At 45.3% G+C, this 24,663-nt stretch overlaps 1 protein-coding gene across 1 annotated transcript; it reads right to left on the bottom strand.

The window, feature by feature from the left end:
- Nucleotides 1-153: 153 nt before the first annotated feature.
- LFNG (LFNG O-fucosylpeptide 3-beta-N-acetylglucosaminyltransferase) lies at nt 154-15,382 on the bottom strand. Its single transcript, XM_040356677.1, has 8 exons — nt 14,887-15,382; nt 4,534-4,582; nt 3,425-3,524; nt 3,161-3,314; nt 2,950-3,035; nt 2,403-2,568; nt 1,083-1,168; nt 154-965 (listed from the first exon to the last, which is right to left on the bottom strand). The coding sequence occupies exons 1-8, from the start codon at nt 15,283-15,285 to the stop codon at nt 899-901; spliced, it is 1,107 nt and encodes a 368-aa protein (XP_040212611.1). The 5' UTR covers nt 15,286-15,382; the 3' UTR covers nt 154-898.
- Between the last annotated feature and the right edge of the window lie 9,281 nt (nt 15,383-24,663).

Here is a 24,663-nt window from a genome sequence, read left to right on the forward strand (position 1 = left end):
CAGGGGCTAGAAACCGGTTGGTTGCACTGGGTTATTGCCTGTTGCACATAGTCATTCCATTATTCACGGCTTCATTAAGTGATTAATATACCACCATATTAGGACAGGTGCTCTAAGACAATAAAATTCTATTTAGTGAAGACAAACAGGGGGAGGCAGGGGGGGGGGGGGGGGGGGGGTCTTCATTTGGACCTAAATCCGGAGCCTAAAATATAGAAGGGAGACATCCCCTAGGGTAAGGCAAATACAATTTTCCCAGAACCGTAGACTGGACCTTTGACATTCAGATCCATAAAATATTAGCACCAATTGTGAAAAATCTTGAAGTCAACAAAATGTACAAAAAAAAAATAAAAAATAGAAAAATAAAGTACCAAACATTTTTCAGTAGCCAAGCAATCAATCTACACAAATATTGCATGATAACCAAGGTGCCTACTTAATGGGACCTTGGATGGATTGGTGATTTCAAATGTACTCTACTTTTGGGAAAATTTAGGTAGATAAGCTATTAGGTAGCTCACAAGAAGCAACAGTTATAGAGGCAGGTCGTCCGGCTTACATTCTATAAGAATTGCAGACACTGCTAAGCATTTAAAAAGTCTATAAGTCTTTGATGGAGCGAGTTGACATACACAAACTGAGCATGTCAATCTTCAGGCTCTCTTCCAGAAAGTCCCCATGGCTCTCAATCACATGAGGAGATAAGGAGGTCACTGTCTGCTCAGGCAGAGACAGTTAACTGGCCGCACAGCAGCCTATGAAACGAAAAACACTGTGCGTTCCATGCACAGCACCAGAAACTGGCGACGTTCACAGCAAGGACGACATACTGGTCCCACAAGCCCTTCGGATACCAGGGAAACTTGGGACGAGGTTGAAGAAGATTCGAAGTCTTCTAATAGGCATAGGTTTTGGGGCACCAGGGAGTATCTGGATATAGAAGACAATGGACAGAGCGAAACCTACGAAGAAAAAAATAAAAATGATGTTTAGAGACTTGGATATTTTATTAACAAGATTCAGACTTTAACAAAAGCCCAAGCACTTCTTGACAGACAAAGAAAACAATGGATCCTTACCTTGATGGATCTTCCTCAACTGAAAAGACTCCTTTCATGAGGATTGCATTTCTCTTGTTTTCAAACATTCCGTAACTCAATGTCACCTGGGGAAAAAAGCAAACAAATTCAGTATTTCTAAGACCTTATTTCTACATCTTCCTAAAAGAAAGTCTTCTCTCCCAGGGGTGTCCAACCTTTTTATTTCCCTGGGTCACATGGGAATAAGAGGAATTGTCTTGGGCCACAAATAAAATACACTAACAAAGGATAGCTGATGGGCAGGTCACAAGTTAAAGCGGAGGTCTGCCAATTTATTTTTAAATAGTCAGCAGCTGCAAATACTTTTAAAAGCGGGATACTTACCTGTCCAGCGTGCCCGCGATGTCGGCACCCAAAGCCGATCTATCGCTCAGCTTTCAGGTGCCGCCGCCATCTTCGGTAAGGAAATCAGGAAGTAAAGCCTTGCGGCTCCACTTCCTGGTTCTCTACTGTGCATGTGCAACTCGCGCTGCACTATCCGTATGGTCCCTGCTGTTTTCTAGGTCCTGTGTGTCTCCCAGAAAACAGCGGGGTACGGGAAGTGGCGTAGATACCTGCAGCTATCTATGCCCAGAAGTGGGAGCAAATACTTGTATTAAACAGGCATCTGCTCCCCCCTGAAAGGTGCCAAATGTGACACTGGAGGGGCGGAGGGTTCCGAAAAGCGCAAGTTCCATTTTTGGGTGGAACTCCGCTTTAACGATCACTGATATAGATAATGTACTCGAGTAAATAAAGTTAATTTTTTTATAATTTTTTTTCATTTATAAAGTAAAAGAGGTCAACATAAAACAAGTGCGATATTTGACACCGTTTTTGATAAACTAACGCATCAATATCTGGTTTGATGGATGTAGTAGCAATTTTCAAGGTGCTCAGATATTTTGGTTCCAATTATGCGCTTCAGCCTTGAAAATTGTTGCTCAAAAATATAGGTGCTGCTGAAAACTGATGACATAAATAAGGAAGGATTGTGAAGAGTGGGAGATTTATTTTTGGGAAAACTTGATAAAAGTCCAGTAAAGATACACTGTCAAGTTTTTCTTCTGACACATGTGTTTGCCAAGTGTAAATGCATTTTTACAAAAATCCTGCACTAAAAAGTAACATTAAGTTTATGATTTTGTATTGGGCTACATTCATAGCCATCTTGGGCCACATGTGGCCCGTGAGCCACAGGTTGGACACCCCCCGTTTTAAACTATTACACCAATTTTGCTCTATTAGCATCATTGCAAAATGTTGACAGTCCCTCCTTTTAGATAAAAAAAGGTTCAGTTTACTGGGTACTGATCTTACCTGATTTGGGATTTCAATTTGAGGAACTTGGTGCAGGTTTTCCAGATGAGAATGGAAGAGGTTGCTTCGTATTAGCTTCACTCCAAGAACAGACTCAATGATATAACCGATGGTGCAGTCATCGGGAAGTCGGATTTTCTCAGCTGTGTTCATGAAGTGTCCCCCACTGCCAAAGAAAAGCAAACTGTTAAAAACACTGTCAAAGCCAAGATCATTGATCATAATCTCAACATGCCCCTCCACTGTTCAATGAGGTTGCCTCAGTGGCCAATAAGGGTGCTCTCATTGGATAGGGGAGATGACCTTGGGCATAAAGTCAGGTTCCAGTAAAACTTAATCAAATCCAAGATCATAAGGAGGCTTTTAAAGCTAGCTAAGGCATCAGTAGATATCTAGTGGTGTCTTCTTAAGCAGGACATTTACTAAGAAATGCAATTTCCCAGAAATTACTCCTTGTAAGGCAGTAATGACTAAAGTTACCTAAAATGTTCCCATCTGTATTCTAAACCAATTACGGGGAAACTTTCTAAATATAAAAGACTCTTACCTTGCCCATGGGCTCATTTTCAGGGCCAATCCTCGGCTAATGCAGAACCCGGCTCCTCCAGTGGCAAACCAGAAGTTAACAGGACGCTGAGGAAAATAAAAATAAATAAGAACCATTAGAAAACTACTCAAACAAGATGGAAACGAGAACAAAATGGCAGTTTAGTTCTTCCCTGCTTAAGAGAACATCTAGGCAGGCTTCTCCTACTTACCATTTTGCTTTCACTGATCCTCTCGGTTGCTTGGATGGGCCGATCTAAACTTGGCTTCCCAATATAGATATCATTTGTATGAGAATAACGCGACAACAGTTTAATTAGAGTCTTCACATTGACGTAATTGTCATCGTCCACATGGCAGAACCACCTAAAAAAAGAACAAGCAACATCATAAGCGTTTGGCCACACCATAGAATTCCCTAAATTTTATTGCAGGTTTAAATGTACTTTGTATTATACAACTTCAACGGTACTTACTTCATGTTGGACTCTATGAACTGGTCATACTCAACGGCCATTTTACAGGACAAGGCTTGGCGGCTGTGAGCAGCGGAGCAGTTTGTGCTGATGACATTATCTGTAGGGGATACAAAGAAACACGATCAGTATACCAAAGCCTAAAGTACATAACCACGCGCTACAAAGATTTTGGGTTTAATTTCAGCCCTTCCTGGCAACGGGTTAATACAGCTGCTGGGGTTGGCCGTATAAGGTTACAGCAGAGGATGCCATATAACACTGGGGGAAGCAGCAGATAGAACAAGCCATTGTCATTTTACTGGGGGGAGGAGGACTGGCAACACACTAGCTTTGGGGGGGAGTGAACATGTGAAAGGGTTAATTACTAGTCCCTCGCCACCCCCCCCCTTTTTTTTAAAGGGATCTCTTCCCTATTGAATATGCACTTTCCCAGATCAGGCCACCTGTTACTGGCTGTGCTTTCTCAATAGACGCTGTATAAAGAGTCTGAATAGAAATCATTTACATGAGAAGGATCAAGGCTGTGACCCAGACTCAATGGGGGAATAGAAAAAAAAATATGCACGCTACATTAGCAAGAAACCCACCCCACTGCTGGTGTTCCACCCTTCCCTCTCCATAATGGTTTATTCCTAGCTACTGCTTAAAGCTTACTCCTTGTCAGTCTAGTTAAAAGGCCCCAACAATGGAAGGGATGGTAAAATACAGGACAAAGGACCTACAGCACACGGAGAACATCCTTTGTCAGGCCCATTCACTTACAAAGCTCCACGCTGCTTAACCAACTTGTCCTAACCCCGCAGAACTGGGGGCAAGCTTGAAATATGTTAACCAAATAAAAACGGCTTTAAGACGTTTGAGGTTAAAAAATCAAAAAGGAAATCTAATTATTGGTCCCAAAACAAAGTTATTTAAATATCTTTAAGAGAACATTCAGAGGGGTCCTTTTTATTTCTGATTTTGTTTAATTTACCGTAGTAGAAGCCCGTGTTTATGTAGAAGCAAGCATCCCGTAATGTATTGTATAGCTTGCTTCTACATAAAATTAGAAAGTAAAAGTGGATTATACAACAAATGGGGGGGGGGATTTGAAGTTTGATCCTCACCTGTCTTTTTCTGCAGCTCTTCGTCCTCCCCATCCGTGAAGATGAAAGTCTGAAAGATACAAAGGAGATAAAAGGCACATTAAATTTCTGTGGTCAGGAATGCACCTGGGACCTTTATACAAATAGGATGCAGAAAAGCAGATGGTTAGAGGAGAGAGCTTATAATTTGCAGCTACCACGATCAAAATCAAAGACCGGCTCCTATTGTGGGCAGATTCTTGAAGAGCGACAGCTGTGTTGGTTAAAAAGTCTAAAGCCCTCTCTAAAGCCAGTAAATGGAGATGGTATCCGAAGACCAGCATGATGAAGGAAGCAAGAGTTAACTTCACTAGGTTATAAAGAGGGTCAACAATGCCCATTTGCAAGCCTCACTGTGCCCAACCTCACTGTGCCCAATACAACCTCACTGAAATTCTTGAAAGGCTGCACTGCGGGCGTCCATTTTTTAAAACTCGCGGATTCCCCCTGGTCCCGTCCCGTGATAGGCGTTTGACACTGTGTTTAGTGTTCCACCTATCACGGACGTTCTTTCATTCTCAGACTAGAGAAGGTCCGTGATAGACGGAACACTGAACGCAGTGTCTGCTGGGAAACGGAGTCTGAGAATGAAAGAACGACTGATAGACGAAACACTGAACAGTGTCAAATGCCTATCACGGAACAGGACGACACCAGGAGGAACCTGCGAGTTTTAAAAAAATAGACGCCCGCCGCCCCTCAGGTACACTGACTCGAGTAAAAGGCGAGAGGGGTATTTTCAGCCCTAAAATAAAGGGCTGAAAAACTCGGCTTATACCCGAGTATATACAGTATTTGTCAAAATTTCCTTCCACCTTGCCCATATATTTATAAAACTTGCTACAAATGTTTCCTAAACTAATAATTGTATCTTTCATTTTGCTCCACTAAAATGACAGCACAGCAAAGGCAGCTAACAATGTACAACTTGCACGTTCGAAAAAGATACAACAAAATCCCTACTGTTCTTTATATGCGACGCTTCTAATAACTGTGGCAAGAGCAGCTGTTCTCGCGGCACGAGTCTCGGCTGTGTTCAACCTGCCACATAGAGGGTGGTACGGAACCAGCCTTTACATCTGCCAGCACGGCTTCCAAATTCTATACTTTGTTTTCCTCGCTTAGTTCTATGTAACTAAATAGCACTGAAAAACCATTGCGGCTCTTGGGCCCCGTAGGGCGGAGGGGGCTACCTTTTCCTAAGCCCCGCCCACTTTTACCTTCCCCACCTGCCTGGCCGCCGTCCCTTATTGACATAGCTAATGCTCGGCAGATGTCGACCGTCTTTGTGGTTTTGTCTGTTTTCTTTAAATTGTTGTGGGGAGACATTAAAAAAATAAAAAATCAGCACAAGCCCCAACAATTAGTTACTGAAGGGAAGAAAGGAAAAAAAGGATGGCGTGCCACCTGCCTATTCTAGGTAAAAAAAGAAAAAACAAGACACAAAAGGAGCCATGAAAAGAAAGTAAAACACAGCAACAAAGAACAATTAAAGAGGAGGGAAGGAAGGCGAGATACCAAAGTGCAGTTGAAGTGGAAGCTCTGCTGTCAAACGTAATTTATGCCTGTGGTAGGCTTTCTTAAGAAAGGGAAAAGTTGGGAGTCTGTTTCTCAACAATAGGGCTAAATGTTGCTGGCTAGCTTTACTCACTGAGCAATAGTTTAAGCTGAGACGTGTCCCGCTCATTAGCATACAGCTGGCCTGGTTAAGCTTGGTGAATTGAAAAGGAGAATAAAAGAAAATGATTGATGTGGCAGCCCTTTTCTCCCTCCCGGGACTCAGGGGGGTGACTGCGGAGGGGGCAGGGTGGGTTCATTTCATTTAGAAAAGGTACATTTTATAGAATTGGTTGAAGATGGCTTTTCATTAAAGAAAATATGCCTTATAAGACCACAGTAAAGTAGTCCATAGTGGCCAAACCCAAATCATCGGCCAGTTCATTAGAAACCGGGTTAGTAAAAACAAGGCAAGATCCCAATTTCTTGGAGGGACGCCTTCTGCATCTTTGCCGTTGTTTGCAATACTCTGCAGGGCAGATTGTAAACTTGGTCCCAGCCTAGACTCACGCAGAGCCATGTCATCTATAGGACCAGGAAAGAATTTGCTTCACGGTTATTATACCTTTCATCTCAGCAGGAGTTGGTTTTGGCACTAAAAATAGATAGCCAACTGTTTTATTTTTTTACAGGTCTGGCAAAGCAGTCGGATTCTGAGTCCCCATCCTCTCCCCTCCTTTGTCCTCCTCAAAGCTCGGAGACAATGGGATGATTCCTGGCTATAAAAGAAGAGTCTTTTCTCTATAGAGAGACAGGAAAGAAAACTCCGGCACCCCCCTCGCTTTATTGGAAGTGTACTCCGGAAGCTTGTAGCCTGCCTGCCTGCTCCTTGCTCCAAGGGAGGAAGGGACAGCCTGATTAAAGCCCCCAAGTGTCACCTCTTAGGAGATATCTGTGATCGGCAGGATCCTTGGCTCACACCCCTTCCTGCCAGGCCCAAGAAGTCCAGCCAGGAAATCCAATCAATCTCAAACAATTAACCTTTATCTGCTCTCCGGCTACTAGAAACATGGGTCGGACATTCCAGAAGCCTTTTGAAACAGTCTATATTTAACAAACCGCTAGATATGTCCGATGATATGCTGCAAGTACCCTACAATGAGCTTTAAAAAAAAAAATAGAACTCAAAGGCTACTGAAATGGTAGACTATATACAAGCCTTATTCAACCATTTTAATTCAGAGCAGGATTTGTCAAACAGGGTTCCATTGAACCCTATGGTCCCTCCAGAGGTCGTTAGGGGGTTCCTTGAGCAATGTCTGCCTCTCGGATAAGTTCCCACCGATACTATTGATCTCTTTAGCCATCGGTAATGCCTCGTACACACGGCCGGACTTTCCGAGAAGAAAGAAAAGTCAGACTGGCTTCCCCCCTCGGAAAGTCCAGCCGTGTGTAGCCTCCATTGGACTTTTTTGTCGGAAGTCCAACGGACCTTAGATAGAGGACCCGTTTCTTTCCGTCGGACTTGTCCGACCGTGTGTACAAGGCATTTGTGGGCAATTCTTCAGTGTCCACAAGAGGTTAATAGTCATTTTTAGGGTTCTCTGAGCCTAGGAAGTTGTTTGAAGGGTTTTTCTGTGTTGAGCAGCCTTTCTCAACACATAGAAACCCTTGAAATCATTTTTCGGAGCTCAAAGAACTTCTGGTAAAATTAAATCACCAGGGGTTAGTGGGACGAATGCTAACCTTACAGTAGTAGTCACAATGCCACTACAGACAGCCAAAATGAGTACTGGCGTCAAGCCACTGGCGCTGCCAAGTGGCATTGGACCTGAAATTATCCAGGCACCATCAAATAGGAGGTCAATCAGCCACAGATGAAGGGACCCCTAACCACCTTTGGAGGAACCCTCGTTAAGAAGGGCCGATCTACATTGACCAATTTGCTATTACCTTGAAGCAGCTCTGTCAAGTCAAGGTTGGTGGAAGAGAATATCAAATTGGATGAAATGGAGCGATTCTTTTTAAAAAGGAACATTTACAGTGGAAAGCATGGGGCAGTAAATTTTTACCCCCCCCTGTTTACTACAAGAAAAAAAAATGTCTTGCAGAAACTGCAGGTCTCAGGGCAAAGAGCAAGTGTTGATTGCGGTATATAAATTCCTCTGAAGTTTTACAACTTCAGTAACAAGTAGGTGACAGTGAATGTCATTATATCCTGAAGCTGGCTGGAGAGTATAGCGACAAGTGAGGTGCGTGGGAGGGCTGCGTGCAATAGCCACGTGCTGCATCATGCTCCATTTACAGAAACCAAGCAGTTTTAGCTTTAAACAAGTTAGGCTAACCCCCCCCCCCCCCAAAAAAAAAAAATGCACCATGCAGACAGGTACTCCTCAATTCCAGGAACCCTCAGCCCATTCTGTTTCAAAACAGGTCATCTATCACTGACTCACCATTATGCAATACCAAAAATAATGTCTGCACATTTTTTTGAAACTTCTGCTTTTTTTCAGTAAGCATTCAAAAATATGATCTTTATTTTGGCCACTTCTCTAAATTTCAGTTTTGGCCACAAGACTCTTTTGTCCCTCAAGAGAAGGGGGGGTTTACGAAAGAGGAAGCCTCATTATTCTAAAAATCCACAAACACAGGATGCCAACTCCTCTTGTAACAATAGGGACCACCACTGAAGTAGGTGTGGCTAATGACCCCCCTACTCCTTTAGATCAGATCTAGCTAGTACAGTTAACAATAGGCAGCTTGCCTGATTGTAAGAAAAAAAAAAAGTAAAAAAAAAAATAGTATTTGTAGATTCTAGCCAATACTCTAATAAAAATACTATACAGTAGAACACAGAGAATGTCAGCTGCCTGGGGGTGCTGGACTTAAACATCCACAACAGCTGGAGGGATTGAAGCTGTCTGTAACTGATCCTAAAGCCTGTAATTGCTGATATGTTCAATCTTGGAAGCAATGCATGATATCCCAATTCTGGTGTAATTCTATGTATTGGATAGTTTTTCAAATTTGAATCTCGCACTGTGTTGCCAGCAGACAGGTTTAACAAGATGATACCGATGATATGGGAGGAGGAAGAAGAATTACAACCTGCAACAAGCTGCTTGTCATCTCACCTGTCAAACAACCCCTACTCGCACAGGTGTACCCAAAACATTGCCTAAGAGAACCTCGGATCAGGACAAACAGCTTAGTGTTATTGGATGAGATCCCACCTTCATTACAGTTTAATGGGTTTTACGTTATCGGCGCATTTAAAAAATGCACTCATTAGCTGATTCTATTCTGGAGCCGTTAAGGTTATATATTGTCTAATACAGCCTTTATTAACGTTTTTAAGAGGAACCCTTGAAATAATGTTCAGGTCTTAGGCTGGCCATACAATTTACCTTCCTTTGCATTTACTAAAGTCATATTATGGAGGTCAAACCTAAACACTTTCCAAATTCTATGCAATCAGGCAGGCCCTTGCACTACATAGTTGGTAAATCTAAAAGAAAACTGTATAGTAAATTTTTTTATTTTTACCTACAGGTAAGCCTATAATAAGGCTTACCTGTAGGTAAAAAGAATATCTCTTAAACCTGTACGGTTTAGGAGATATTCCCCTTGCAATGAGGCGCACAGGAGATTCTCGGCTGAAAGCCCCGGCAGACGCCGGACCTTGACGGAAAGAAGTCATGGGCAGGAGTGACGACATCGTGGCTCCAGCCACTCACAGCGCTGGAGCCGCGATACCCCAACACGCTGAGGCAACATGTCAACTCCCTCGACTGGAATTATGCCTCTGGCTGTTGCATGTGGTGTTGACATCACGTGGGCATCATCCGAGGTGTGGTCAATAGGCCACAGTTTGAGGAACCCCCTAGAAATTGAAGGAACCCTGGTTGAGAATGGTTGGTCTAATAACTTGTAGATCAGCTCACTGTTCAAATAAGCTTAGCTGTAATTATGGTTTGATACCAGTGGTCTCAGGTGGACAGTCAGCTGCTGGAGACAACTAAAACTGGAGAGCGCAAATTCTGGTGCAGCTCTGCAGAGAAACCAATCAGCTTTTCAAAGCTTAATTGAACAAGCTGAAATTAGAAGCCATTTGGCTACCATGTACAGCTGCACCAGATTCGGAGTGCTTCAGGTTTAGTAAATCTCTCCTGTTGTGGCACGTTCCTTGGCTCGGTTCGAGTCCACCCAAGAATACAAACTACAAGGGAGCTTCTGTAGACCGTCTTGCACAAGCTCTCTCATTGACTGCTACAAAGTCATTTAAGGTTCTTCCTTGTCTGCCCTATATTTTGACATGGTAAATCGCCATACCCAGCAGGATTTATATTGATCACAAGTGTGCGATTCATAATGCAACAGGTAAAAAAGTAAAGTGGGAGTTGGACTTGGCTGTCAGATGCACTGGTTACCCCCAAGTGCTTGTTACAGGAGGTCATAACCAGTTTTTCCCAGTTCCATCTGATTTGGTTGGACCGTATACACGCTTGTGTTTATACCATAAACAGAAAGCAGAGCTCTATCTACCTCATCTCTGTTGATATATACACAGAGCAGCACGTCAGGAGCATGTGAGGCACGCCTCTTCAGAGCCGTTACACCTGAGGACAAAACCTGGCAAGCCGGTCTCCGTCTTGTCACTGCCACAGGCCTGTCAGGGTGCCCGGTGGGGGTCTTCGAACAGTTTAACAAGAACAGAATGACTGGCACAAGTGTTGTCACTGCCACAGGGCCTGTCCGGGGGACTGTTGACGCCTGAAAAGTACATTCCATGCACACCTAACCCCTCTACTGCTGGAGGCAGAGATTTTGCACTGTACGACTGGAAATTCCAAACTGTGCATGGGGTACAGTCCCAATAATAAGATATTAATCTATAACCAGGAAGTGAACAGTGAAAAGAAATCACCTCAGGATGTAAAAGAAAGAACCACAACCCTCAGCATGTTGGGCCTTGTAGTTCCACAACTGCAGAAGCCTGTGGCAGAGCTTTTGCGATTACCCAGCCTCCCATTGCCTTACTACAAAGTGCATAAACCCTTAACCATCCAAAAAGCATTGCTTAGACTAATACCTGCTTATACTAGTTGAATAATTGAAAATTTTTGCGTTTGCCACCTAATACATACACAATACCTGTATGCAGAAGGAGCATGAGGTACTTAAATGTCACTGTCATTTCAATTCCCCTGAGGGACAAATATTGTCCTTCTATAAGAAAAATTTGAAATATCTGCAGAAAAAAAGTCAAATATGCGGGACTAGTCTCCATCACAGCTTTCTTTCGCGGGGTTAGCCTTACTTCAGCGCCAAAATGTAAAAATATGAGCTATGCCGCAGGCGACTACGCAGGGGGCAACTTCTGTAGATTGCTTTACAAAACAGATGCTTATCTCTGTAGCAGAAATATTCAGAATAACGTTTTATGCGAAAGGTTCCACTGCCCTTGTCAAGTCTTTTTGTTTACCAACTGGGGTGGTCTGCCATTTTAATTATCTCCCTTTTGCCCCCTTTTTTTTCTATTGTGAGATCAATGAGGAAAACAGTATCACCCCAGTGTAGACACAGGAAACCTGCCCTTTTGTATCTCTCAGAGACCTTGTCCTCTGCAACCCTAAATGTATTTTCTCACTGATCCTCTATAGGGCAGTTCAATCAGATAAAAGTGTTGAGGAATACCATTTGCTTCAAAAAAAAAATAAAAAAAAAAAAGGAAGAAGAATCATTACCAGTGAACAAAAAAGCTCATTATCAAAAACTTGTGTAAGATCAGGGGAGGCGTGCGGGCGAGTGGGCGAATTAGCTGTGTTTTGGGTTAAACATTGAATGTTTACTACCCAGGGGCATGCTGGAAGTGAGCGAACTGGAATTTCTACTTGCACCCTAAGGCAAAGGCACAGATTTAGTCAATACTGTTTACAAAACAGACGTTCATCTTATTAAAATTAATGATAAATAGCAGTTAGAAAGTTCCGCTTAAGATGATATTTGGCGGTTCTTAAAGGGACAGTGCAAAAAGAGGGTTTTTAATATTCAGATCTTCCTGGGAATTTTGCTAAGCAATAAATTACTCAAGCTGGACATTCTTTGAGGGCGTGCAAACCTTAACTAAACTTGCATTCGAGATGCTGAACAGGATTATCTTGGCCCTCTTTAGTGGAAGTCCTGAGTAGCTGTCAAGATATCTCTCAGGGATATTGAGACCAATCGTGCTTGGTCAATATAAAAGCGTAGCCTTCCATGCCTATTCTTGAATGGCTATTTGGGTCACATCTCCCTCAAACGGCTGTCCTTCAAGAACCCTACAAGGGATGTCAAGCCTTGTCAAAGAGCCCCCAGAAAGCTTCCTTCTCATTTTACTCCTTACCCCCCCCCCCTTTTTTTTTATCTTGGGGCTTCATCAGCCTACATCTCTTAGGCAACCTGACCTGGACACCACCGCGATAGCTTGGACTTCAAGTGTTCCCAGCATAAAAGCTCCTTGCAAGAGACGGCAAAAGCCTTTCTCTGGCCTTGCAGAAAAGGGGCATTGTTAGCGAACGCTGGGGGACAGCGTGAGAGAACAGGCTCCGTCCCTGGGAACTCAAACAGCCTGCAAAACCAAACAAAACAAAAAGAAACCGAAGAAGAAAGCGCCCGGCTTCATTCTCAGGGATGTCATTCTATAGTCCTTGTGAAATTTATCCTCACACCCCCCTCCTCCCTTTCCCATCCTCAATCCTTAGCTTCAATTCAGGCGAAAAGCACAGAGGAAAAAAAAAAAAAAAGCAGTCAGACAAAAGAATAAACATAAACCACAAAGGTAGGGATGAAGTAGCTGGTTTTCTGGGTGAAATCCAAATATCTCTGACAAGGCCAACAAAATTAAGGATCTACCCCAATTCGATTTTATTCGAAATACGGATTCAGTAGGACCAATCAGATGTCAGTCCAATCGATATAAGGACTGGTATTATGGGTTGCTGCATTTTGCTGACTTCCAAGAGTGACAGAACTTGCAACATTTCCTTTGGCAGGAAGTGACAGCGATGCTCTAGTCTCTACAATACCACATACATGCTAGAAGTCTCCTACGGGGCTCAAAGCTCTAGTAAAACCAGTTGTAAGTCATAAAAAAAAAAAAGACAACTGATAACCTAAATAAAATAAAAACAGCACTGTGCATCAGATTGTGCAGACACAATAAACAATGTATAGAGGAAGAGATGAGAATGCATATAAAACAATGCTGGTTTCCTATGAGTAGAGTCTACTATAGAGGCTAGGAGTCTACTATAGAGGCTACTATAGAGGCTAGGAGTCTACTATAGAGGCTAGGAGTCTACTATAGAGCCGAGGAGTCTACTATAGAGCCTAGGAGCCTACTATAGAGCCTAGGAGCCTACTATAGAGCCTAGGAGCCTACTATAGAGCCTAGGAGCCTACTATAGAGCCTAGGAGCCTACTATAGAGCCTAGGAGCCTACTATAGAGGCTAGGAGCCTACTATAGAGGCTAGGAGCCTACTATAGAGGCTAGGAGTCTACTATAGAGGCTAGGAGTCTACTATAGAGGCTAGGAGTCTACTATAGAGGCTAGGAGTCTACTATAGAGCAGACAATACAAGCTCTATCCAGACATATACAATACAGTAGAACAATCTGCCGTCTATGTGCCCTTATATGATCCCATTTCATGTTTGACAGATTAAGTCAGAAAACACAAACTGAATTTCATGCTCCTCCTCGGTCCCTCCTCTCCGAGAGGAAAATATAGATATCACAAGAGGGGATTTAGTACCATGGATAGTCAGGGCTTAAAGGAGAGAATCATCATTACAGGGCATCTGCCAAAAATAAAGGAGCTCCGTCCATAATGATCCATGGAATCAAACATTCCGAAGGCCATAGACTGAGGTCACCCAACCAAATCCATACATAGGGGAACACCATTGGATTACAGACCCTTCCAGAGTGCGGAGGAGGAGAAAGTAAAAGTACCACGCAGGGATACAAATCATCAATATATCTATTTATGTACCAACTGTATCTAGAAATCAAATATCTCCTCCAAATATCTGTATCTATAAATCTACCAATCAGCCAATGACCTATCTATAAATTTATGTTTTTATAAATACATTGATCAATTATCTAATTTTCTATCTAAAAATCGATGTATTGATTGATCGATCATCAATATATCGATCAATCGATTATAAGCCGATAATCTATACATGGATTAATAATAAATCAATTATCGATCAATTGATTATCTAGTAATCAATTTTCTATTAATTGATTAACAATCAATACTTTCAGTCGATTATCTATTTCTGAGCAGTGACACTAAATTGTAGCATTCAGCTTTGATGGAATACATTTTTAGGTTGAGTTGATACAAATGAAAGCTTATTACTAGCGATACATTGTGACTCCTGAGGTCACTGGGGATGAACAGATGGCACAGCGATCCCGACCCCATTGTCAGCCAACCAAGTGAGACCTGCAATTGTCTAGAGATGGAACATTGTGACCAGATTGTAACTCCTAATGAAGGTTTGTATGCAAGAGTATATATTATTTGTGATCAGATGACCCCCCCCCCCCTATTTGTGATCAGATGGCCCCCCCACCATTATCTATGAACAGGTGCCCCCCCCTCCCCTCTATTATCTGTGATCAGATGCCCCCCACAATTATCTGTGATCAGATGCCCCCCCCCATGCTATTATCTGATCAGATGCCCCCCCACCATTATCTGTGATCAGATTCCCCCCCACCATTATCTGTGATCTGATCAGATGCCCCCCCCAGTCTGGAGGTGATGTTGGGGGTCTCACCTGCTCCTTGTTCCTGGAGATCCAGGTGTCCATAAGCAGGTCCATCCTGGACCGGTGGAACTTCTTGGTGGTCTTCACGGCAATGAAGACATCTTTAGCGGTGATTTCTTCTATGGTGGGCTTGCTGGCCCCCGGGGCCCCAGCAGAAGGGGCCCCCACTTGCTCCACGTCCTTCCTGTCCCGGGTGAGCTGGTTGAAATAAGCGGAGAAGGTCTGGGCATCCTTGGAGGGCGGCTCCTCGCCCTGGGCATTGGCTGCCCCGATCAGCTCGGAGAGGTCGGTGGTCTGTGCCATCTGTACCAGCTGTCTGTTCTGCTGATCCACTACCAGGACCAGCAGGCAGGTGAGGGTGGCGCCCACCATGGACAGCAGCAGCTTCCTTCCGAAGTTCTTGAGCATCGTGCAGGCTGGGATCGGTGCGATCGGAGATTGGGGCTGTACGGATCCCTATGAGCGAGCGCGGCTCTCTGATCACTGACACTGTACACAAGAACACACTGAGCGCACAATGCCGCACACAGGCATTTAAAATCTCATACATGCGGGCCCGCCCACTGAGGAGGGGCAGAGCGCTACCCCGCCCACTCCACAATAAGATATACAGTGGGGAACGTGCCCACCGGGGAGGAGGCAGAAAGCAAACACGCCCACTGCAGCGTACGATATACAAGAAGGGGCCGATCCGGGGGCGTGGTCGGATAGCAGATCACACCCCCTATGGAATCCCATGTGGCTAGAAGGCTGGTTCCCCGAGTGTCACACGTGGGCGGGAGAGAGAACAGGAGAGGACGTGTGCTGTACTGCTGGGACTGTGAGCGGGATCTGGGACAGGCTGATCGTCCCTAAAATCAAAGAAAAAAAAATGTATATACAATCATTATTTTTTACTGCATATGCAAAGTATAAAGGCAGTGCGGACTTCAGTTACAACAGAAACCAATTAAAGGAATTGTCCACTCTTTGGTCCTGCAGAGCATTGCAACCGCGCTCAGCTCATCATCACAGGTCCAATACACAGGCTGCTGCAGACTCTCCCCCAGATCTGTACTGGGGGGAGGGGGGTACAGCTGACCATACACTATTTATTGTATAGCCCCCAACTGCCCTGATCTCCCTCTTTCCCCCTCATTTTGGTCTGATCTATATAGTTGTATTCAGGGGTCCTGGGAAAAAAGTGTGGGAACTCACCCAAGACCCCACCCCCACCTCAAAAATAAAAAAGTGCATGTGTGTGTGTGTGTGTATTGTATATGTACACACACACACACACACACACACACACAATGTCCTCAGGCTGTGTGTATTGGTTGTGCAAAGTGGGGCCCCAGGCTGCTCACTCCTCAGTGCCCAACAATGCAGCCTGATCAGTGTCCCCAGCAATGCAGCCTGATCAGTGTGCCCAACAATGCATCCTCACCACCAGTGTCCCCAACAATGCAGCCTCACCACCAGTGTGCCAAGCAATGTACCCTCACCACCAGTGTCCCCAGCAATGCAGTCTCACCACCAGTGTCCCCAGCAATGCACCCTCACCACCAGAGTCCCCAGCAATGCAGCCTCACCACCAGTGTCCCCAACACTGCAGTCTCACCACCAGTGTCCCCAGCAATGCAGTCTCACCACCAGTGTCCCCAGCACTGCAGTCTCACCACCAGTGTCCAGCAATGCAGCCTCACCACCAGTGTCCAGCAATGCAGCCTCACCACCAGTGTCCCCAGCAATGCAGCCTCACCACCAGTGTCCCAGCAATGCAGCCTCACCACCAGTGTCCCCAACAATGCACCCTCACCACCAGTGTCCCAGCAATGCAGCCTCACCACCAGTGTCCCCAACAATGCAGTCTCACTACCAGTGTCCCCCAACAATGCAGCCTCACCACCAGTGTCCAGCAATGCAGCCTCACCACCAGTGTCCCCAGCAATGCAGTCTCACCACCAGTGTCCCAAGCAATGCAGCCTCACCACCAGTGTCCCCAGCAATGCAGCCTCACCACCAGTGTCCCAGCAATGCAGCCTCACCACCAGTGTCCCCAGCAATGCAGCCCCACCACCAGTGTCCCCAGCAATGCAGCCTCACCACCAGTGTCTCCAACAATGCAGCCTCACCACCAGTGTCCCCAACAATGCAGCCTCACCACCAGTGTGCCAAGCAATGTACCCTCACCACCAGTGTCCCCAGCAATGCAGTCTCACCACCAGTGTCCCCAGCAATGCACCCTCACCACCAGAGTCCCCAGCAATGCAGCCTCACCACCAGTGTCCCCAACACTGCAGTCTCACCACCAGTGTCCCAGCAATGCAGCCTCACCACCAGTGTCCCCAACAATGCAGTCTCACTACCAGTGTCCCCCAACAATGCAGCCTCACCACCAGTGTCCAGCAATGCAGCCTCACCACCAGTGTCCCCAGCAATGCAGTCTCACCACCAGTGTCCCAAGCAATGCAGCCTCACCACCAGTGTCCCCAGCAATGCAGCCTCACCACCAGTGTCCCAGCAATGCAGCCTCACCACCAGTGTCCCCAGCAATGCAGCCCCACCACCAGTGTCCCCAGCAATGCAGCCTCACCACCAGTGTCCCCAGCAATGCAGCCTCACCACCAGTGTCCCCAGCAATGCAGCCTCACCACCAGTGTCCAGCAATGCAGCCTCACCACCAGTGTCCCCAGCAATGCAGCCTCACCACCAGTGTCCCCAACAATGCAGTCTCACCACCAGTGTCCCCAACAATGCAGTCTCACCACCAGTGTCCCCAACAATGCAGCCTCACCACCAGTGTCCTAGCAATGCAGCCTCACCACCAGTGTCCCCAGCAATGTATCCTCACCACCAGTGTCCCCAGCAATGCACCCTCACCACCAGTGTCCCCAACAATGCAGCCCCGCCACCAGTGTCCCAGCAGTACAGTTTCACCACCAGTGTCCCCAACAATGCAGCCCCGCCACCAGTGTCCCCAGCAATGCACCCTCACCACCAGTGTCCCCAGCAATGCAGCCTCACCACCAGTGTCCCCAGCAATGCAGCCTCACCACCAGTGTCCCAGCAATGCAGCCTCACCACCAGTGTCCCCAGCAATGCAGCCCCACCACCAGTGTCCAGCAATGCAGCCTCACCACCAGTGTCCCCAGCAATGCAGCCTCACCACCAGTGTCCCCAGCAATGCAGCCTCACCACCAGTGTCCAGCAATGCAGCCTCACCTCCAGTGTCCCCAGCAATGCAGCCTCACCACCAGTGTCCCCAACAATGCAGTCTCACCACCAGTGTCCCCAACAATGCAGCCTCACCACCAGTGTCCTAGCAATGCAGCCTCACCACCAGTGTCCCCAGCAATGTATCCTCACCACCAGTGTCCCCAGCAATGCACCCTCACCACCAGTGTCCCCAACAATGCAGCCCCGCCACCAGTGTCCCAGCAATGCAGCCTCACCACCAGTGTCCCAGCAGTACAGTTTCACCACCAGTGTCCCCAACAATGCAGCCTCACCACCAGTGTCCCCAACAATGCATCCTCACCACCAGTGTCCCCAACAATGTAGCCTCACCACCAGTGTCCCCAGCAATGCAGCCCCACCACAAGTGTCCCAAGCAATGCATCCTCACCACCAGTGTCCCAAGCAATGCATCCTCACCACCAGTGTCCCCAACAATGCAGTCTCACTACCAGTGTCCCAGCAATGCAGTCTCACCACCGGTGTCCCCAGCAATGCAGTCTCACCACCGGTGTCCCCAGCAATGCAGTCTCACTACCAGTGTCCCAGCAATGCAGTCTCACTACCAGTGTCCCAGCAATGCAGTCTCACTACCAGTGTCCCAGCCATGCAGCCTCACCAGTGTCAGTGAACAGGACCTTGATACAGCAGCCGCTGGAGGAGGACTGAGGGAGGGGAGGACAGGTGCACCGGGATGACAGCCCCCCAATGTGTGGCACCTGGGGCAGACTGACCCCCATTGGCACAGACACCCTGCCTTTCCACAACTCGTAGTCCTGCAGAGCCAAAGCGATGATTCGATGATTCAATGATTTTTGGTAATACACAAGGCCGGTACTCCCTCCCTTCTTTTTATATGTTTCAGTTCCAAGGACACCCATTGTTCTGAGAAGGGCGGCAGGGCCATTGACATCCCATACAAAAGGGCTGACTGCACCACACACCTCTAGACCCAGCACCCAAGGACAGGAGATTTGTTTTGTGTTTTTACAATTCCTCCATCCACTTCGATTGGCTGCAGCCACTGAGCAACAAAAGTTTTCCAATTCCCATTCAACAGAAATCGATCGTTCGATTGACTTTTGTAAAGCGGGAGAAGCCATACTTGGGTGGGAATTTGTTTGGTCCTTACTGAACTGGCTGAACAATGGTCCATCTATGGCTGGCTTTAGGGAAAGGCAGTAACCGCTCCAGGTAGATCCTGTTTGTAATGATCCTCTTCTCCGAATCAGAAGCCACAGGTGCTGGCAATGCGTATAGCAATGGAAATGAAAGGAGATTTCTGGACAGCCGCACTCCAAAAAATATTTGCCTTTAATAGTAAAATAGGATCAAGCCGCAACAGAACGGAAAAATAGCTGACGTGTTTCGCCCTATTACTTAATGCTTAATCATAGTGATTAAGCACTAATAGTGTGAAACGCGTCAGAAAATTTTCCATTCTGCTGTGGCTTGAATTTTTTGATCCTATTCTACTATTAAAGGCAAATATTTTTTGGAGTGCGGCTGTCCAGAAATCTCCTTTAATTTCTATGGCTGGCTTTAACCTTTAAAATAGTTTACAGGGTTCATTGGTATTGGAATCTCCTTTGGCCAGCGCCAATAACCTAGTAAATACTGATACTGACACAGAGCGGACAAGATTAAAGCTAGTGGTTGAACATGCGGCATGGTCTGACTGCTAACTTATCATTTTATTATTTTATTGGTCATTAACATGCTTAATAATTCTCCCTCGGATTACTTGAAAGCTTCTCCAGAGCAGGAAATACTTGTAATACAAGTTAAACATCCAGGACAATTAAAGTGACCAATTCATATGCCTAATGAGTGTTTCATTAAAGGGGCTTCTTGCAATGATCTGGGACGGACTGACAAAACCAGTTTAGAACCCGCTCTGCTATGGCCAGGAATGCCATATCTTATGTACACTTATCAAACTGTAATCTGTCACTTACAGAGCTGGCGCAAGGGACAAGACTCGGCTTTGTTTAAGCCACATTAAACATTAGCATTGCCTATGAAGCCACCACCTGCCCAAGATAATATAAGGCCCCTTTCAGACGGACGGTAGTTTTGCCGCAATTAAAAGCGTGTACATTTTCAGTGAAATTCAAGGCTCTGGGCACTGCGATTAGCTGCATTTGTACATTGCGATTACGTGCGGTTACATGCGGCCGCGTTTAGCTGCGGTAGTCATTTCCATAGCAACCCTTTTTATTTTTTTTGATTATGATGTGCTTCCTGTTGTTCTTTTTTTTTTCTCACGCTGCTATCCGCAGTTGACACAAAAGACTGCGATTACCTGCGGTTAAGTGCATATAGCTGCGCTAAATCGCACCTGGACGCATTCAATTCTATTTTTTCTATTCGCACCAAACCGCATGCAACAAAATCGCAGCTAAACGTTGTGTGTGAATGGGGCCATAGGAAAGCATTGTGTGCTTTTAGCTGCGGTAGAAAATGAGAAAATCCGCAGCTAAAAGCACCATTCTATCCGTCCGTGTGAAAGGCCCCTAAGGGAGTCTTGCTGCTGGATCTTTCAGTCAGTTGGAAGTCCGATCGTGTGTATGAGGCTTTAGAGAGGGCGTGAGTTTTTTAATTGAAAGAACTCCCAAGACCATTCAACCCTCTTTCTGTAGACCCAGGGCATTATAGAACTGGTGGGTCCATGAAGCCCTGGATCTCAGAGAAAGTGAGTTGAATGATGTTGAGCATTATAGAACTGGTGGGTGCATGAAGCCCTGGATCTCAGAGAAAGTGAGTTGAATGATGTTGGGCATTCTTCAACACAGAAGAGGACCAACGCTGGACCGCAAGGTGGTAAGTCTTTGAGAGGGCGTGAGTTTTTTAATTGAAAGAACTCCCAAAACCATTCAACCCCTTTCTGTAGACCATGGGCATTATAGAACTGGTGGGTCCATGAAGCCCTGGATCTCAGAGAAAGCGAGTTGAATGATGTTGGGCATTCTTCAACACAGAAGAGGACCAACGCTGGACCACAAGGTGGTAAGTCTTTGAGAGGGCGTGAGTTTTTAAATTTAAAGAACGCCCAAAACCATTCAACCCCTTTCTGTAGACCATGGGCATTATAGAACTGGTGGGTCCATGAAGCCCTGGATCTCAGAGAAAGCGAGTTGAATGATGTTGGGCATTATAGAACTGGTGGGTCCATGAAGCCCTGGATCTCAGAGAAAGCGCGTTAAATTATGTTGGGCATTTTTCAACACAGAAGAGGACCAACGCTGGACCACAAGGTGGTAAGTCTTTGAGAGGGCGTGAGTTTTTAAATTTAAAGAACGCCCGAAACCATTCAACCCCCTTTCTGTAGACCATGGGCATTATAGAACTGGTGGGTCCATGAAGCCCTGGATCTCAGAGAAAGCACGTTGAATGATGTTGGGCATTCTTCAACACAGAAGAGGACCAACGCTGGACCACAAGGTGGTAAATCTATGAAAGGACGTGAGTTTTTTTTATTTTGAAAATTTCAGAGCAATGGATAAAATAAGAAAATTAGGCGTTAAGTTCTCTTCTTGTCCGAGTTTTGTTTTGCCCAATACAAATTCAGGTATAGAAGGCAGTTGAAGGGTTTTTACATGATCTTGTTAAGACTGTTAACATTCTTTCCTGATGTATTTGCTTTCAGAATCGCAAATTGTATCACGGATATATAAATAGATCCTGTCGCTAGCACAGGAGCCACTTGGGGATCTGACCGTTTGTCCTGTCCAAGTGTTACTGCCAGCAGTTCACTGATACGTGCTAAAGCTGAGAGTGTTTATTGAAAAGACAGAAGTGTGTCTTATATGAAGTGTGCACCCACCACCACCACCACCTTATTTCAACAACAAGCTCTACTAACAGGATGGGTGATTATGTTGATTTATTACTCTAGGTCTGCAGGTCTGACGAATATAACACATGCTTGTGAAATCTTTAATGACTTTTAACAATCAAGCCCTGTGCATTGCAAATGAGCATTATCCGGTGTGTAGGTGGGGATCTATTCACTATACAGCAAGAGTTCATTTGCAATCAATAGTGTATTTGAATTCCTCTAGGCAAGTGGAGGTTTGTGGATAATCCCTTTACCTGGTTCTGTTTTTTATGAGTACGCATGTGGAAGATCACTGTCAAGAGTTCATTTAAAGTTACCATAAGGCTGGCCATCGCCTTCAGAGAAAGCTTGGACTTATATGGAAGTCCTTAAAGGAGTTGTAAAATAATTTTTTTTTGTTGCTGAAATGACTGTTTACAGGGTATAGAGACATAATAGTTAACTGATTCCTTTTAAAATGGATTAAAAATAGATAAAAATCAATCATATAATGTACCTCTAGTTTTGCATCTAGTTTCGTTTTTGCATGTTATCCTGCCTCTGTGCATGTACAGAGCCATAGAGCAGTGATGGTTTGGAAAATGAAACTAGAATCTCCCAGTACTGTGGTCATCAGGAAACAGACAACCAGGAAGTGTCCAGAACAGAGAAGAATTACAGCAACATCAGAGCAAAAATAACAATGAGGACATGAAACCAGAACTGCAGTAAGGTAAAGAAAACTATTTAGCTAAAAAAAAAATGTTCCTTTAGTGACCCTTTAAGCCTCGTACACACGATCAGTTCATCCGATGAGAACGGTCTGAAGGACCGTTGTCATCAGTTAACCGATGAAGCTGACTGATGGTCCGTCGCGCCCACACACCATCGGTTAAATCACAGATCGTGTCAGAACGCGGTGACGTAAAACACAACTGAAAAACGAAGTTCACAAGCCAGAGTACACTCTCTACCATTGCACTGTCCCCTAACTATACAGTTGACTAAGAAGACCCTGTGGGCCCTATTACAGCAACTGCCTACAAGAGCTAACTTTGAGGCCCCATACACACGAGAGGATTTATCCGCGGATAAGGTCCACCGGACCGTTTCCGCGGATAAATCCTCTCGAGGATTTTGATCCGATGGAGTGTACTCACCATCGGATCGAAATCCGCGATGACGTGTCGCGCCGTCGCCGCGATGATGACGCGGCGACGTGCGCGACGCTGTCATATAAGGAATTCCTCGTATTAGTCGAATCATTACGACGCATGCGGGGGATTGATTCGGACGGATTGATCCGGTGAGTCTGTACAGACCAGCGGATCAATCCGTTGGGATGGATTCAAGCGGATAGATTTGAAAGCATGTCTTCAAATTTTTATCCGCTGGAAATCCATCCCAGGGGATAAAAATCCGCGGAAACAGATCCGCTGGATCGTACACACCAGGAGATCTATCCGCTGGAGCCGGTCCGCGGATCAATTCCAGCGGATGGATCCTCTCGTGTGTATGGGGCCTGAGGCTCTGGCTACTTCAGTGGAATTGCTGGGGCTTAAACAGAGTTGGACACTAGACTGACAGCATTAGAGCAAAATAAAGGGAATTTGACGTAGCGGGCACAAGTACGTTCGTGAATCGGCGTATCTACCTAATTTACATATTTGACGCGGAAATCAACGGAAGCACCACCTAGCGGCCAGCGTAAATATGCACCCCAAGATACGACGGCGTAGGAGACTTACACCGCTCATATCTTGCCCAAATCAATGCGTAACTGATTCTATGAATCAGGCGCATAGATACGACGGCTCGAATTCGGACTTACGACGGCGTACGTGGAGATACGCCATCGTAAGTCCATCGTGAATCTGGCCCATTGTGTTTTTTGAAAAAATTTACGCTCTTTTTTTGTTTATAGCCCACAAAAAAAAAACGCACAGGTGATCAAATACCACCAAAAGAAAGCTCTATTTGTGGGAAAAAAAGGATGTCAATTTTGTTTGGGAGCCACATCGCACGGCCGCGCAATTGTCATTCAAAGTGCAACTGCGCTGAAGACTAAAAATTGGTCTGGGCAGGAAGGGGGTCAAAATGCCCGGTATGGAAGTGGTTAAGCTGGCTGTAAAAAGTTTGATTTTCATTCGAACGTTAGTTGAAAAATTATTCATCAGAATGTTCTTTCTTGCCATCACTAAGCCAACAAATTTCATTCTAAAGCTCTTAAAATTCTTTCTAGACCTGCTATGTGAATGGAATTCCAGATATATCAATCAGATTTTATTACGTTTTTTCCTAAAAAAAACAACACATTCACAATTAGAATTTTATTCATTTCAGAACATTTTTGTCTTGCTCCTTTAAAATTTCTCATCACTACAAACATAAAAATGAACGTCAATGTGACCCCACTAGTCATAGAAATGGAATAAACGTTCCAAAAACGAAACTTTACAAATCAAATTCTATTGATTTATGGCCAGTTTACAGCATTATACCGTGTTTCCCCGAAAATAAGACGTACTCCGAAAATAAGCCGTAGCGGGATTTCGACGCAAGATCGAAATATAAGACACCCCCCCCGAAAATAAGACGTAGCGATGGCGTGTCGAATCCCCGAAAATAAGACGTAGCGATGGCGTGTCGTATGCGTAGCGGCGCGGGCGGGAAAACAAGACGTGATAGGCGTAATGTACTGGTGCGGAGCTCAGGAGCTGTAAAGAAGTCGTGCAGCCCTTCTTATCTGC

This window comes from Rana temporaria, chromosome 6 (assembly GCF_905171775.1).
Source record: "Rana temporaria chromosome 6, aRanTem1.1, whole genome shotgun sequence".
NCBI lineage: Eukaryota > Metazoa > Chordata > Amphibia > Anura > Ranidae > Rana > Rana temporaria.